The sequence below is a fragment of the Coturnix japonica genome, chromosome 2 (genome assembly GCF_001577835.2).
Source record: "Coturnix japonica isolate 7356 chromosome 2, Coturnix japonica 2.1, whole genome shotgun sequence".
Lineage (NCBI taxonomy): Eukaryota > Metazoa > Chordata > Aves > Galliformes > Phasianidae > Coturnix > Coturnix japonica.
In genome coordinates, this window is record NC_029517.1 from 129,237,649 (window position 1) to 129,255,573 (window position 17,925).

The 17,925-nt window shown below is 40.1% G+C and overlaps 1 protein-coding gene across 1 annotated transcript; it reads left to right on the forward strand.

Annotated features, from left to right (window-relative positions):
- Window positions 1-933: 933 nt before the first annotated feature.
- Window positions 934-1,368, forward strand: LOC116652993 (endogenous retrovirus group K member 113 Pro protein-like). Its single transcript, XM_032442912.1, has one exon. It carries the CDS (start codon window positions 976-978, stop codon window positions 1,339-1,341), a length of 366 nt encoding a protein of 121 aa, XP_032298803.1. The 5' UTR covers window positions 934-975; the 3' UTR covers window positions 1,342-1,368.
- Window positions 1,369-17,925: the final 16,557 nt, after the last annotated feature.

A 17,925-nucleotide genomic window follows, 5' to 3' on the forward strand; every position in this document is an offset into this window, starting at 1 on the left:
ACTAAGTGCTTTTGAGGCACTCATTGCCCCAGTCCCCTACTCCCGTATGACATTGAGAGTCTAATGAGAGTCGTTCTCGAGCCAGTTCAGTTTACTTTGTGGAGGGAGGAGTGGATGATACAACTTAAAGCTATTGTAGCTGAGGCTGGACGTGATGCTCAACACCTGCTAATGGGGAGGGAGGGGGGAACCGAGAACTGATATAATGAGGCTTTCGGGAGTAACTGCGGAAATGGCTGGGTCCCCAGAGAGACAGCTTAGGCTCCTGCGCCCAGGGGAATTGCTTTCCACTACAGGGGCGGCTGCTACTGCCTTTAGAAACTTTTAATGATAGAAAAGGCATGAAGCGCTTGCATCCCGTGGTTCATGAGAATTTGCTCCAGGGTCTCTTTCATGTAGTCAATTTCTCTGAATTTTGTCTAATTCGAGTGATACGAGTCATGTATGAAGGATCAGATCTACCTTAAGGAATTCGCGCAAGGCTTCGGGTGTTTGGATAAGGATGTGTTGCCTGAAGCAGAAGGCTGGGTCAAACAATAAATTATGTTAGGGACATTCATTCGATGCTGCCAAAGTCTACCTGAGACTCCGGGTGAAATTATTAAGTATGTGCTGGACAAACAACAGACAACACCGCTGTCTAATGAGGGGCTAGCAAACGCATTGCTTTCTGTCATGGCCATACAAAATGGTCAGTCCAAGGGCAATTGCTTTAAATGTGGTCAGCCTGGCCATTTCAAGGTACAGTGTAAAGCTTCAGGTGGGCAGCTCAAGACTAACAGCAAGTGCCAAGCCTGTAATAGGCTGGGTCATACAGCTCGTCATTGCCGAAAATACACTCTTATGCCGCAGGGAAACGAGAATGGGAGGGCACCTCAGGCCAGGGTCCCTCCCGCAGTCAAGTACTTGGGCCCCACATGCATTGAGTTTGGCGCAGGGGAGAGTCCACATCTCTCACCCGCAGTGGCCTTAACTATGGATCTCAGTCAACGGCCTATAGTCAAGATAATTATGGCTTTTATGGGACAATTGCCTTATAAAAAGGTTCCCTCGCTCCGTCCTTATCACAGCCTTGCTGACTCAGGAGCAGATGTTACGGTAATAGCAGAAAAGGACTGGCCTCCATCCTGGCCAGTGCTTGGTTTGGCGAAATCCATCTCTGGGGTTGGGGGTACAGTGTCAACTGGCGAGTCAGCGGAACGGGTGGAAATCACTCTGATTAATAGGGACGGTTCCATAGACAAACCTGTACTGATTGGACCTCTGATTGGGTCTGTTCCAGGCACAATTTTGGGCCGAGACTTCCTTGATGCCTTAGGGGTTCGCATGACAAATTTATAGTAAGGGCCACTGTCTACCAATTAGCAATGAAACAAACGCATTCCGATTGCGCTGGAAAGCAGGTTTTATGCACTCGATCCTAGCGTAAGAACAAGGTGTAGATCGATGCAGTCTCTCTCTATCTTCATGAATAAGGTTAACAGCGCTCAGAAGTTGGTATTCGAGAGAGCCTCTTTAAATCAGATAATACGCCAATTTGAAGCCTCCGTCTAAGTATTGTCTTAGAAGCTGCGCTTGTTTGTTGTGTATTAACCGAACAGAGAATCTCTTAACGAGCTCTATCTGGTTTGTAAGCCTAGCACGCCTGATTGCGCAGTGGATAATGCACAGCTCTATCTCTCTGGTACCGGGTGGCATCACATATGTGTTGCCCCTGCCTATAGCAATCCAATACATGGAGGGATGGCGACTTGTAGTCGTGGTTTATTTGATCGATTAAGAGGAGTTGTTATTGCATTGCCTCAATCGTGCGCCTTAAGCCAGGTAGAAGGATGTTCGGGAGGCCCTGTTGCGTTTTCAAACTGTACCCACTCTCAATAACCGAAGAGGCGCCATCTGGAAGATGGTAATCCACGAGGCGCGATAAGCGTACTATTCGTTCTCTATAAAGGTTAGGCATGCATTCACTTGCCGCCCCCCACAACTTCTTGCCACACCGTGGGTGGAAGAATAATTAAGAGCCGTGTAAACCGAACATAATCACTGACCCCTGCATTGTCGAATTAACATCTCATTATATGGGACAGACTTGTGTCGCTCGCAAGCTCCCTAGATGAGAACTTGAGAACGTTTACACGAGTGGAAAAGTGAAGCGGTGGCGTCGAACGGCGCATCTCACTATCAGAGGCGAGGGTATTTGATCCGATCTCCCTGGAAAGAAAACAGAAGGGGCCCCAAGAGGGATAAAATTGCTGGATATTCCGAATTTTGGGCCCGAGCAAACTGGAGGTAAGTCTCCCCAGGGCCTGGATATTAAAACCCCACGTTAGGACCTTGTGGGACTCCAGAAGCTTGTGGGGCTATTCAGTGGGTGCGGCACATGCCCTTGTGAACAAGTAACCTCACGACGTCATCGAAAGCAACGTTTTATGACATCAGCCTTGAATTCGCTGATCCTCAGGGGATGAAACGAGCTAAGAGTCTATCATCGGAGCGCGACAGAGAAAGGGATTCTGGGCCTTGGACGGGCAAAATCCTACAAGGTTCTTGCTCAAATCCCATTCCAATGTCCTTGGACTCGAGATTTCGGAGCCCCTGATTGCTGAAACGCGCTGAGAGAGGGTCTGGATCAAGCCCGGCAGACATTGTCTCTATATTGTATGTGCTATGTGGGATTTACTATGGACACCACTCTCGGGGTCCGCGCCCTTAACGTCCCACGAATGGCATGTCTCTGAATAGCAGCCAGTGAGAGCATTTACCTCCTGGCTGAGGAGCGAGTTTAAGAAGCTCCTTGCTCAGAAAGATTAGGCTACTGCGAATTGGTACTTGTGAGAAGGCGCGTTAGGACCAAAGCAACGCAGATAATCGAATTATATTTTCTATTGCGCGAGAGTTGACATTCCACCGAAAGATGTTATAACCCTCTGCCCTGATGCTTAATTATTATATTCAGCTCTGCTTTGCTATGTATGCAAGGCTTTGGTGGAAAAATCTTCTACTCGGATTCATTGCCGATCTTTGAACTTGCAAAGCCCCTTCAGGTTTCATTAAAGCTCAGTGGTGGTCTGGTGTACGACACTCCGATGGAGGACCAACTGTATTCACAATGCTCTTCTGCCACGGCAGTCAGGGAGCGCTGGTTTGGCAGAAATTCTCCAATACGGGGAACATCAAGCTTGAATAAACAGATAAAACAGTCAGTGTTCAAAGGTGCTTGAAGCCAGGGCCGTAGACAGATGTGGCTTTTACGTATTTGTGGCCAGTGAATTCTCTCCGTGCTAATGTGAGTCGACTAGATTGGCCAGCATTTGTGGCTAAGTTACTGCTTCGCATGGGCAGGTTTTAGTGTGGCCTAACACTGAGATTGTTTTTACTTGTGGAGGGCTTGCTGGTCTCCCGATCTGCATCTGTGGCCATTCTTCATGTCCGCAGTCATTCGGAGGTTCCAGGGTTCTTTACAGCTGGAAATGCGGTGGCTGACCGGGTAGCAGGTGGACAGGTGCTTACACTTCAAAAGGCACGTGACTTACACTCCTCTCTGCACATTGGAGCACGAGCTTTGTCACGAGCATGTTCCATTCCTCTATCCGCAGCTCGAGAAGTTGGTTTCAATGCGCGAGCGCGGGAGTTGGGATGAGTCGCACACTGCGTTGGGCGCGGATAAGTTAAACCCTCGGGGGCTCTCTCCTCTAAGATATCTGGGCAGACTGACTTCACTTAGAATGCAACGTATGGCTTCGTCAAAGCAATGGTTGGCGGTCACCCGTGGACACACTCGGCGATCATCAATTCGCACCCAAACACTGGACGCGTGCTAAACTCTCCTGCTGCCTCAGCAACATTGGGCAGCTGCCATCCGGCGGTCCTGGCGGGTGCCACGAACACATATCAAAAGACGACAATGGTTCGTTGTTTTCACTCGACGTTCTACACAAGTAGGCTTGTAAAACGGTGGGCAATATCTCACTTACAGGCATCCCTGGTGAATTCCCAGGGCACAAGCAATTTGTGGAGAGGGCAACCGCCTCCCTGTAATTAAGATACGTGTCCCCTTTGGGAGAGTGGAGGGTCACAGAGGGTCAGGACCCAAAGTAGTCTTCGGTATAGGCGAAGTTATTGGCCGAGCACTTTATGCAATCCAATCATTTTGAACGAGGAGAGAGTAAGTCACACCCAATACCAGAAAAACACTGGCAACCAAGAATCATTGACGAGGGGCCACCAGTTAAAGATAAGAGGCGACGATGTGTACTTGGGAATCAGGGTGGTCTCGTATTTAGTTTTGGGGCAGAGGTTATGCGTGGCAGTAAGGAAGGACAGAGAATCGGGAAAAAATGTTTATGGGTTCCAATCGAGAAAAGATAAAACCTGAGAGCAGCGATCACCCACAAAGAGATGGTTCGGGAGAAACAGAAAACTAATCGAAAAGCTGAGTACTTTCCTTCTAGGTACGGTTGGTGGGAGCCCGCCAGCTGCATCCGTGAAACGACCCCACAGGAAAAAGAAAAGGGACGAATGAAGAACAGCTGTCAGTACTCACGAGAAGGACATCTGTTACATTATTGACTGTGTGCCTTTGTGTGATTGTTATAAGGGGATGAGGTTCGTTTGTGGGGTTCTACAGCCAGAATTTTTGCATTTATTTTAGCTCTAGGAGTAGTTGTAGTCTATGCTTTTAGAGAAATTGAGAGGCTGGCATGCTGGCATGCTGGTCTGTTAAGCTAATGCCACCACAGTGTTCCTATCATTTTAGTCTTTTAGTTTTAAGAATTTGTTTACCTTGTTTGTTTCAATGTATTCAGGGTTGTTTACAGCGCATGATAATGAGCTGCATAAGCCCAAGATGCCTTGAAAATACTAACTAAAGAACCACTAACATTATTACACACTGCACCACATACCTCTGCATGTTTACGTCACTTTTTAAATAACTCACCACAAAATTTATATATGAAAACTAACACTTTTATATGTTAGGGATAGTTTTAGCGGTCGCGTGTTACGGGTCTTGGTTTTATTGGGCATGGGGAAGGGGAGATGTTGTATTAGGCGAAGTACGACCCTCGGGATGTAACGTGATAGGCCCTCCCCTGCTGGGTCATGCATATGTTATAAAGATAAGGATGGAAAACTGGTATGTACGTAGATATAAGGGACCCTCTCAGCATTCTAATAAACGCACATTTTACCACGCTGACCATATTGGTTAGGTAACAAGCAGCTGTGACTGGTCGGGGCCGTCGAATCACATTCACAACAGGATCATTTGCTTTCCAGGTTACCAGATCGAGGTAACAGTAGAAAGACAAATCAAGAGCGAGATGAAATTCATAAACATTGGAGAAGACAGAATCTAGATTGCTTAAACTTTTGCTTTGATTTCAATACTTCCAAAATGTTAAATGTAAATAAACTTCAGTAGTTTGTTTAGTTCTGTTCAAGAATTCATAAAAGAATGGTAAGATAAGCTGTGATTTTTCATTATTATTATTAATATCATTTTAATAATCCTTTACTTTGTCAATGTACAAATGAGTTTGTACTCATGGTAGTTTTCTTACTGTGGATTTGATGGTGTATATGTGGTAGAAGTCAGAAAAGTTCAGCTTCCAGTTATCCTTACTATTTAATTTTATTCAAAGCCAAGTCTGAACAAGACAATCAAAACCATCTAAAATCAGAAAAGATTTGTTGAAGACATTAGGCTAAAAACACCAAGATTTATAGAGATCAAGCAGTGCAAGCACTCGTTTCCTGATTGCTGCTGTAATTTCTTGCGTATGATGGGTCAAACTGTAACCTTTTTCAATTTTCCAAGACCAAACTGCTACCTTTAAACAGAGAGCAATTTTTTCCCACATTATATGCTGGTCAAGTGTTCCTGGATCAACAGCAAAGTCTGCCTGAAAGAGAGAGTTCAAAGCAACTTAGAAGATTGGACACTCATTCTATTTTAGTGTATAATTATATCATCAACTTTTCATCATGCTTTTAGAAATTCACAGTAAATATCCCCCTACACCATCCACCCTCAATTTCTTGCAGTTCGCTACAATCTGGTGTGTAAAGCTTACAAAAGTTGAGGAACAGCCTATTTTGAGAGAACTTGCAAGCAGGAACACATTAATGGGTATCAGGTGCAGCTATGAATTTAATGAATGGTTTGTTGGAAATCACATTTAATAGCAACATCCGTCTGCAGATGAGCTCTGCAATGTCCTTATTTCAAATCCAGGCAGATGGTGGATTTGCAACACACTTACTGTTTTCTGGTTCATGCAGCATTGCTTGCTTGTAAATACATTCACAATCATGCTTGGAAAGATTTGGAGTTTTTCTGTCCACCCTTTTATTTATACCATTTCCTCTTCAAAGTAATAAGTATATCAAGAAAGCAACAAGGTTCATTAAACTAGTTTAGTATGTTGTCCTGTTCCAAAGAAAAAAGCAAACTAACTCATGAAACCAAATAAGCAACTTCTTTTGTATTTTTATCTTACAGGTTTCAACTGAAGAATGGAAGGGAAAATATCTTTCTTTCTTTTTTTTTCTTTTTCTTTTTTTTTTTTTTTTTTAACTGTCAAACTGGTATTACTTTCTGATATTATTTTCAGTGAATTTAAAGCTTTATTTTTATGAAAGAAAAAGGGGAAATGGTTTTCAAAACAAGTGACTTGCTACCACAGGGAGATCATATCTTACAGTCCTTTGGGAGCATTGAATTATTTTTAATACAGATATTCCAATATATCAGAATTTATTTCCATTTTCAGTCATTTACAATCCAAATATCTCCTTACCATACTTATACACAACTATGTGCTGGCAGAGAAGTAGGTGAAAACAATTCCCCCAAGAAAATGTTTCTAATGTACATGAATGGATGTCCCAGACTACCAAGTACTCGGAGTGGTTGGTATTGCAGAAGGAGATTCCATAACCTCTCCAGGCAATCTGTACCAGTTCTCTATCATCCACACGGCACAGAATTGATTCCTGATGTTCAGACAGAACCTCCCGTGTTCCGGTTTGCACCCTCTGATTCTTGTTCTGGCACTGGGCACCACTGAAAAGAGCATGGCTTCATCATCTCCATACTCTGCCTTCAGTTGTTTATGGACTGAGATTCTCCTGGGCCTTCTCCTCACCAGGCTGAACAGTCTCAGCTTTCTCAGCCTTTCCTCACAGGAGACATGTTCCAATTGTTTGATGACCCTCCATCCTCGGCTATCTCCAATACATCCAAATCTGTCTTGTACTGCTGAGCCGGAACGGGATGCAGGACTCCAGTTGTGGCCTCATCAGTGCTAAGTACAGAGGAATACCTCCCTTGACCTGCTCTAGACACTTTCCCTAAGGAAGACAAGAATACCATCTACCTTCTTAGCAGCAAGTGCATACTGCTGACTTGTGTTCAACTTGGTGTCCACCAGGACCCTCAGGTCCTTTTCTGCAAAGCTTCTTTCTGACTGTTTTTCCATTTTTATTAATGATATCCAGAATCTAAATGACTACTTTGAGTTGTCATTCAGTAACTGTACTCAGTTTAGTAACCAATCTAAAGTCTTACAGAAAGCCGTTCTCTCTTTTTCTCTAGAGAGGAGAAAATTTAGACCAGGCTTTTGAAAGACTGCATTACTGCACTGATGAAACAAGATTTCACAGAGTGAAAGAGAAAAAAAAAATAATAATACTAATAAAAAACAAACAACAGTAGAAAGCAGTGAAAATGTGCACTGATGAGGTTATATACATTTATTTACAGAATGTAAAATAACTTTCCATAAAATTCAGTTTCAGGTAGAAAAAAATATTCTTTTTTTTTTTTTTTTCAGTTTCTCTTCTATGATTTTAACATAGCTTCACTGACTTCACAATTATACCCAGTAGACAGATAACATAAATATATAGCACTATTGAACTCAATGGGCCTCTGATGACTCACGCTAGTTGGAGCTGCAGTTCAGCTTGTTGCTAGCAGAAATTTCCAAACTTGGAAAATCTTTCTCACATTTCCAGCAAAGTCAAAATAGGTCTTTGTGAAATAACTGCAGCAAACAGCAAATGATGTATGAAATGAAATATCTCATCCATCCCATACAAGAAGAATGTGCAGGGGAAGCTTTGTCACTTTCACCACGCAGTTTCAAATGAGTCTCTGATGCAGAACCATCATTTTCTTGGAGTAATGGGAAGAAGGGGGTGATGCTGTCATTCTTACCAGATGTCAAATATGGCACTTCCATATAGAGAGATTCAAATGTTATCCTTTCCACATTTTATGAAATAAATGCTGTCATATTTTCTCCAGCAACTTCTGCTGAGGTTAGTGGCAGCTGATCCTGCAGTGCTGAGGGTATTCCAATCTCTGTCTAAATGTATTTAGTTATGTGGAACTGTTATGTATTACAGATCTGATCTCAGTGCATATCACAGAATCATGGAAACATAGAATGATTTGGGTTGGAATGGACCTTTAAGATAATCTAGTTCCAACCCTCCTGCTGTAGGCAGGTACACCTCCCTCTCGACCAGTTTGCTCACAGCTCCATCCAGCCTGGCCCAGAATGCTTCCATGGAGGGGGCATTCACAGCTTTACCAGGCAACAGGTCTACCTGGATAGCATCTTTTCCCTCCTTCATGTCAAATGCACCGCTCAGTTTTGTGTCATCTGCAAACTTGCTGAAGGTGCACTCCATCCCATAGTCCAATAACACTGGTCCCCAGTACCTGATGAATGCCACTCATCACCTGTTTTCACTTGGACATTGAGCTGTTGACCATAACTCTCTGAGTGCGACCATCCAGCCAATTCCTTATCCAGTGAGTGGTCTGTCCATCAAATTCATTTTTCTCCAACTTGGAAACTAGCATGTCATGTCATGTCAGTGTCAAATGGTTTACGCAAGTCCAGATAGATAATATCAGTTGCTCTTCCTTTATCTATTGGTGCTGTAACTCCATCATAAAAGGCCACCAAGTTTGTCAATGATTTGCTGTTGGTGAAGCCATGTTGGTAACCTCTGATCACTTCATCTTTATTTTTGATGTGCCTTAGTAGGGCTTTCAGGACAATCTGCTCCGTGATCTTGCCAGGCACAAAAGTGAGACTGGCCTGTAGTTCTCTGGATCTTTTTTCCCTCCTTGAAAACAGTGGTTATGTTTCTCCTTTTCTGATGAAGTGGGAACTTCACCAGTCTGCAATACATAGTGAAGTGTCAAAGACCTCTAAGATCTCCATTAATAAACTTGCATATCCAGTGAGCTGACATACAAATGTCTTTGCTCAGAAGATAAAAATAGTACTGATTTACCAGCTTGATGTGCCTGGGCTAATATCATTCACAAGATACTTCCCATTCAGCTCTAACTCTGAACCATACTATGTTTACATCCTTCAGGAAGTTTTCATTTCTCCTGCATTCCTCCATTTTTAGGTTAGAAAACTGGTTTATGTGACTTGTTCATCCTTTTTGCTAGGCAGTCTCAAATGGTAGTTCAACTTTTATGAGCTTCATCTGAGCAGAAGGACCTGGCAAGACTGATTCAAATCTGCTCGGAGAAGTTAGTTTTGGTGAACCTGAGCTATATGTAACAAACAGCTCAACAGTCATTGTAAGATTTCTGTTGTGTGCACAAATGTTAAAATAGTAATAAATATTTTTATGTTTCTTCAACAGGAAAAAAATAATTTCTAAAGAGTTCTGAAACTGAAATAATAATAATCATAGAATCATAAAGTAAGTAAGGCTGGAAAAGAACATTAAGGTCATGTGCTACAGTCATCAACCTGTCACCAGCATGCCCACTAAAGCATGTCCCTCAGTGCCCCAACTACACTTTTCCTGAACACCTTCGGGGATAGTGACTTCACCACCTCCCTGAGCAACATGTTTCCAATGCCTCACTACTCTTTCTGAGAATAATTTCTTCCTAATATCCAATTTTAACCTTCCCTGATTCAACTTGTAGCCATTTGCTTTTGTCCTGTGGAACAATAAGAGCAATGGTAGCAAAGCTGAGAACCTTCTAGAGAGTTTTCCTGTCTTACTGGTTTTACAGTACTTTGATCACTTCTAGTGGCATGAAGATTTCATGTCATAATGCGATAGGTAAATGAGCTTTTCAGTATGCTCATGGTTTTCAAAACCTGAATCTTCATATACTTTATCTTTTTATTGACATCTCTGCTATATCAGTAATGTCAGATCCACTCAGGATATAACTTTAAACATGATGGTTCATCCATTCTCTGCCTAAATCTCAGTTTTTCTCCCTGTAATGTTACAGATGGGTATGCATTAGATGATCTGTGTGGGGACCAGTTTCCAACAGCACCCAAACAGTCATCAGAGCAGTTCATAATAAGAGTATGGAAATTTAAGCATCTTTACAATTCAAAATGTTTTGATACATAGCATCTCTATATTCCTAGCATCTTCTATTATTCACTTGGGAAGGTTTGTTCAGAAGAGGTGTGGTAGGGAATTTACCCATCAGGCTTGGGCTGCTTCTGGTTTCCAGTGTGCTGTTTCTGAAGCTTTGTCAGAAACTATTTGCTTGTCTCTGAAAGCAGGGTGATCTGATGATTCTTGGCAGCTACATCTTTCCCTCCCTTATTTTGTTTTCTTCCAAAAATGCCAAGAAAATGTTCTTTCTTTTAGAAAATAGTCTTCTCCCTCCAGAATTCACATTAAGATTTTCTCAGAGGGCTTGGCTGTCACCTTCTGTAGGTTAAAAAGCTGGGATGTCTCCTCTTACTCCCCCAGAGTTTGAAGTACCACACACTGGGTTTCCATGAACAGCTTTTGAGTTAGTTCTATCTACATGCAGTAAGCATCATGCCAAAGAGCAGAATCTGGGAACTTGAAACAGTATTTGTGTTTTAGTAGGAAAGAATCAATGTGGAATTATTGGATTTCCTCAGTCTCTTTACTCCTTAGTAACAGTTGTTACTGTGATTTCTGTGCACTGTAGACAAATCCAAGTTAAGGCGTCTTTGTAAACTAGCTTCCCCAGTAAACAATGAACTGATGCATTCCTAAATATCATGCTTATAAACAGGAGGGAAATCAACTTTTTACATGACTGGGTAGTGATAGGACAAAGGGGAATGGTTTTAAACTAAAAGAGGAGAGACTGAGATTAGATGTCAGTGGAAAATGGACTGGATGATCTTCTAGGTCTTTTCCAACCTTGATAATTCTGTGAAAATTTTTCACTGAGAGGATGGTCAGGAACTAGAGCAAGCTGCCCAAAGAGGTTCTGGGTGCCTCCTTCCTGGAAGTCTTCAAGACCAGGTTGGATGAGGCCCTGAGCAGCCTGATCTGATGGGTGGCAAAGAGTCCATGGCAGCAGCTTTAAAACTAAAGGATCTTTGAGGCTCCTTCCAACACAAACCATTCTGTGATTCTGTGATTCCTATGTTAGATACAGTGGAGCAGTGGATATTTATGATAGTAGGTAAGAAACAGCAGATTTCCACAGATCATGTTACTTGTCTCCTTCATTACTTGTCTAATTATTTCCAAAGGAGAGGTAGCCTGACAAGCTGATGTTTGTACTGGCCAGAGCTCCACAGAGGAGATCACATGAAATTGAAGAGTTCAGATGAACTTGATGAAAGCACAGTGATGTAGCATGAGCAAAGGAAGTGTGCAAACTGCAGAGTGAGCCTCTGCAAAACAAACAAACAAACAAACAAACAAATAAATAAATAAATACAATGAAGTAGTAAATACTGGTGTCTCCTTGCAATTGTGTTTTCAAAGGCTTTGACAACTATCAAGTTTTCACGTGTTTGATCTTTACCAGCTGTACCTTAGTAACAACTGGTGTTGTCTATGTCAGGGGTAATAACTGTATCTCCTACTATATCTCAGATTTCAATGTATATGTAGTAAAAGTCAACAGGGGAAAGCAATTGGCTCCAGTGTTGTGTGCAGAGCTGATGTGGCTCTGCTACTAGGGAGACTTAATTCTTTTTTTCTTTTTTTCCTCTAGATGATGAAAGAATTCTAGGTGACAAGACGATGTGTTGAGAAAAAAACAACAGAGAGGAATGTATATAGAAATATAGCTATACTCCTTTTGTTAACTGATGTTCCCAATCCCAGCTTGAAGCACCATTTTTTTTTTTTTGTGGGCACAGCTAGGGCAATATCTGTGTAATTACTTCAGGACGTATGCTCTCTTTTTTCTGAGTAGTAGAGCAGATTCATGCTTCTTTGAAACTTCACTGTGAACTTTAATGTTTGTGCTCATGTATGTCTTTTAAATACCTTCAAGGCTTTTCCTTTCTGTTATTTAAGAATGTATTCCTATTAAATCTGGCATTTCACTGTTGTTTCAGAGAGACTGAATGCAGAATCTCTTATATATAGCTTGAACCTTTGATATTTGCATCCGAGTGTGTTCAAGTAATGTTACTGTATAGTTACAGAGACATCCTACACAGCAACCACCTTATAAGAAAAATGCAAAGGTTTGGATTAGGGTATTTTGTTCACTGAATAGGTATATTGCTTTTTGTAACACCTCTACACTGTTTACAATCATATTTCATTTATTTCAGATATTTTGTGATAATTTGCAAAAGCTGTTCCCTTTTGACAATAAAAGAATATTTTATTTGCTTCTCTGTAGATCTCTTTTATCTCTACACTTTTCCAAAGAATAATAAACAAAATAGTATGAATCCAATCGCATGAACTTCAATTGAATAGAAATTTTGAAAGAAAAGTAACAGATTATCTATTGGCAATGATATAAATAAATAAATAAAATTAATTAATCAGAAAAAAAAAAAACCCAAATATAATGCATTATCCAGGCAGTCAGCTCTAATGCATAAATGAAATATTAATAGTTCATGTGTTTTTCATTGCAGCACACTGACACCTGTGACTAAGGGAATGGAATATATCCCCATAATGGAATAAAATAGTGATTTCTCATTCACAAAGATGCATAAGATTCTTATATTGGTTTGGAATCAGTGAGAGATCAAGGCCTACATTTTCCATGTCTCCAGTACAATCATTTATATTCTAACAAATAGAACTGAGGAGAAATTATATGCCTAAATTCTTTGCACAGTTTCATAGATTTTATTTTTTTTTAAACAATACTTTCATGGAAGTACTGCATTATTAACAGAAATACTGTTGCATTTGACACTTTGCACTAGGGAATTAACTCTGTGTTGCCTGCTTTTGTTTTACTTTATTACACCTGGCTATGGATATGGAGTATGTTGTTGAGTAGCATAGCTTTAAAAATGATTTAGGATTGGTTTAATTACATCAGCACTTCAGTTGATTTCTGGTTTTAGTTACATGAGGAAAGGTACTGACTCCTTGGCCCCTGATTCTGTCTGTTCTGTTTCTGCAACTCTGTTACGTGCTGGAGTAATCATCCCCTCAACACCTTGTTTTATTCTAACAGAAGCCAAGTTCATAGGGACAAGAGCTTTGGATAATCTGTATTTTATCCAGTTCCAGAATCAAGGCATTATCACAAGCACAGTCTTCTATTCCAAATAATAACTGACTTTCAGTAGAGTATCAATATATCTGCATCTGATCTTGATATGTTTTATAATTTAGCCAGTGGCATCCATCCATAACTAATAATGATTTTAGGTAGAGAACAAAACTCTCTATGATGATGTATAGAGTCATTGTACAAAAGAAACATAGCTCCTCTGGCCATATCTACAGACCAGAGATTTTTGCAAATATACATATTTACATAATGATGCATTCCTCTGTAAGAATATTCCTTTTGTGGAATGCCAATATATAATTAAAGATGTGTGTTTTATGTCACTGCGTTAGTATTATAACAAAACACGAAGATTCAGATCTACTCTTGGAAATCAGTAATGCCCCCCTATAATTAATAGAGCTGCAGTGATTTGATCTTGTAGTGTATCTCAGTTTCATTATTTCCTTTCTTTCATAGTAAAACAATTTTTTCTGAACTCAAATAATTTGTTAATCTTAATTTTATCCAGTAGAATGCTTGTTTTTTTACATAAATAATTAGGGAGAATAGTTATAGATAACAATGGAAGATTAAATTATAGATTTTTATGTCATAGGGAAGCAAGCAAACAAACAAACAAACAAAAACAAAAACTGATCTTACATCCCCCAAAAAGTATATTAATTATGGGAATAGATTTATTTAAACTACACTTACTTTGTGTAAGTTCAATATATGGCAGATCTTAAATATTTCTGCTAGCATGGAAATAAGGTAATTGAAATCCGTTACCTTCTTGTTTTAGTTAGATTTGGCCAATTGCCTTTTTCTATATCCATACATGAAACACTATTTTATAAAACAAAAGCCATGTTAAAACACCTAGCTACTGAAATTAGTGTATGGAAGGTGATTTTAGCACAGTGATTTTGACAGTAATAATGGGGTTTTGGTGTCATTGACTATTTCCTGATTTGGAATATTTTAAAACAAATTCTGAACTGGCAGAAATCTTTAGTCATTTGTAGTCTCCTTAAAGGCACTCTGCTGTGAGTGTATGCTGAATGGTATGGTCAGAAAGTTGAGCAGTGACAGAGAACTTTAAAGCCATACTCAGCTGCCAGTTTCCCTGAAATAGTCCTTTGACTTAAGTACAGTCAGCTAGTGCCATTTGAAATGCCTTCAAGGTATTTGTGATGTTCAAACTGTACTGTATAAGAACCCATGACTTTTAGAAGTTACAACTGAATCTAGGCACTGAGGGCATTAAGTGTCTCAATGTGGGAAACAGAATTGAGCCCTCAGGACTCATTTCATTTTCTATAACTAGACATACACAACATATGTTTATGTACCTCTGTGTAGGACCTTTAGTGACAGAAATAGGTACAGTGCATTTGGCTTGTTTTGGATGTCCACATTTGGATGAAATGTCTTGTCCGCAGTTTCCTTCACTGTTTCTAAAAAGATTTCAGAAAGCTGGGGCATTGGCATCTGCATTGTAGATACCTGAACTTCAACACTTGAAATGCAGTCATTGAGTGTCATCTTCTGTCGTAGCTGTATCTGACTTAACTAGTGGCTCACATTAGTGCCTCTTTTGTAACACTTCATCTGTTTACCTTGCAGAACATCTTTGCACACTTTGGATCTGCCTGTTTTCCTGATTATTGTCCCTTAAGCCTTAAAAAAGAAAAAAAATTAAAATAAAAAAAAAAAATCTGATTAAACTGAAGAAATTTATGGCAAACTCAGATCTTTGACACTAATATTGTAATCACAATGTAGACTGTGTAGATAATAGTGATAATTAGTCACAATCAACCATAGGAGAAAGGTCATTGTGGTTCTATTATTTCAGAAGAAAGGGGGTTAAGACATTAAGGTAGACATTAATTTAAGGTTGCAAGGTGCTATCTGGAAGCCTTGCAGCAACTTTAATGAATTTTGTACTAGAATTAGAAAGACTCAACTAGTACCTTCAAAGAGAATGCAAGATGAAATAAGACATACAAGTCTGATAAATGGTTCACTACAGGAGAACTTGGTTATGTTTTGCTTTCCATTTGAGTAGAGAATCTACTGTTATGGGTTGGCCTTGGCCAGCAGCCAAGCACCAACACAGCCATTCACTCACTCCCCTCTCCACTGCTCAGGATGGGAGAGAGAACAGAAAGAACAAAACTGAGAAAAACTGTGGGTTGAAATAAAGACAGTTTAGTCAGTGAAGGAAAGAGAACAGAAAAATAAGGGAAAAATAAGAAGAAAGTGATGCAAAAGCATTTGCTCACCACCTCCCACTCTCAGGCCCATGTCCATCCAATCTCCAAGCAACAGTAACCTTGGAAGTCAAGCTCCCATCTCCAGCTCTCTTCTTCCTCCACCCCAGCTGTATTGCAGAATATGCCATACATCATGAAATAGTACCTTGGCTAGCTCACCTCAGGTGAGGTGAAGCTCACAACAGCTTCCCCCCCACCCCCCCCCCCCCCCCCCTCCCCAATCACTTGCTCACCAACTACACACATTGGAGACAGAGTGGGAGAAAGAAAAAACCTTGATACAGTGCAGGTATGATTCAGACTAAATAACAATGTTTAGTAACAATGTGTTATCAACACTGTTTTAGCTACAAATCTAAAACACAGCACCACAGCTACTATAAAATTCACTTCATCACATTCAGATACAGTAAAACTAATGTCTTTGCCTTCTCTGGGGCAAGGAAAAATCAGAAGCACTGGAGAAGAGCATTGCTTATACACAAACTACCACCTGTTGAGGGATAGACACAGTAAAGGGGTAAAAGGATAAGAACATTTCAAGAAACAGACTGAACATCTGATTGGTCCTTAGTTCCGAAAGCAACTCAGCTGTCATTATTAAATCCTCCTTTTTTATTTGCTGCATGGATGATCTTAAATGGAAAACCAGATGGATATTCAATTTGCCACTTCAGATTGGATTCTTAAAGATGGATAAAGGTTGCAAGGGCTTATTTTAAAATTATCCTTTTTTTTTTTTTTTCTTATCTGAACAACAACAACTTGAATTGAATTTAATGTTAAAGACAATACAGAAATTCACAATTCTTTCATTGAGCATTCTAAGCTTTTTACCAGGGGAAAAAATAAATAAATAAATAAATAAATAAATCATACTGCTTGTTTTTTATCTGTTAGATCCTTCTCCACTTCTATTTCTTTCCCTCCTTTACTCTAAGAAAATGGAGATCATCACTGCCTCTTACTGAACATTTGCCAAGAGAAGATGCTGGTTGAAATTACAGGTTGTGTAGAAGAACACTCAGCTTGCAAATTGGTTTAGGATTCTTTTTCCCTGAAAGGTATCATATTGACACAACAAATATTTTTCTACAACTCTTTGTGTGGAACAGATACCCAACTAATAACAAGCTGTTGCTCACCCATCAATATCTGAAGTGTTTTGTTTGGCAACTTTGGCCTTATCTGTTGTTTTCTACATTTGAAGACACTATTCTTATCACATCATGCAAGCTGCGGTGCCAGCCATCCTCAGTATTGTTTTGCTTGCAGCATCACTGGCACTTGTTTAATTATTGGCTCATTTCATTTAAACTACCTACTGTAAAAACATTTTAGTATTTTAAGCCAAATAGAACACTTGAGAACATTTTTATCACTTATACATAAAGACTCAGAAAAAGATAGGAGCACCTGGATGCATTTCTCATTTCATATATGGTTAAGTTAATTATATTAGTTAATAAGAATGATTGTGCATTAAAGCATTGGGTGCAGCCAGAAGGTTTTTATGTAACAAGCATATTTTCAAAATATATTGGTTACATACTGATACTCTGGCTTTTCTTCTTGGGCTGAGGAAATAACTGGAATTGCACACTGCCTTGTAGAAGATTTAACTTTAACTTTGCTTGTATGATGGTAGTAAGTCAGAGGCTGAAATTAGAAGCTGTCATAAATGAGTTTTGGCAGTGTTTCCCAGTATTATATGGACAGACTGAGTCAAAATGCTGGATTAAGACATTTTTGCACTTCGGTTCAGTTGAAATTCCTATGGCTGTACACATTCTCATGTTTAGGCATGTTTGAGAGCTCAGTGTCTAATGAGACACACAAAACAAAATAACCAAATGTGTTTGTGGATGTGTAATTGTTCAGCTCAGCTGTCCCCGTGCAGTATCTATCCTGAGGAAAGAACTCCATGTGAATCACAGAATTATAGAATCATAGATTCATAGAGTGGCCTGGGCTAAAAAGAAACATAAAAACCTTTATTTAAGGTTAATTTTTGTTTATATAAATCCTTGATTTTTACCCACAAGCTCTCAACCTGATCGTGGCTGTTCCTCAGACACAGCTCTTCACAATCTATCCACTCTTTGACATAGAGGGCAATTCCCCCACCCTTCTTACCTTGTCTATCCCTTC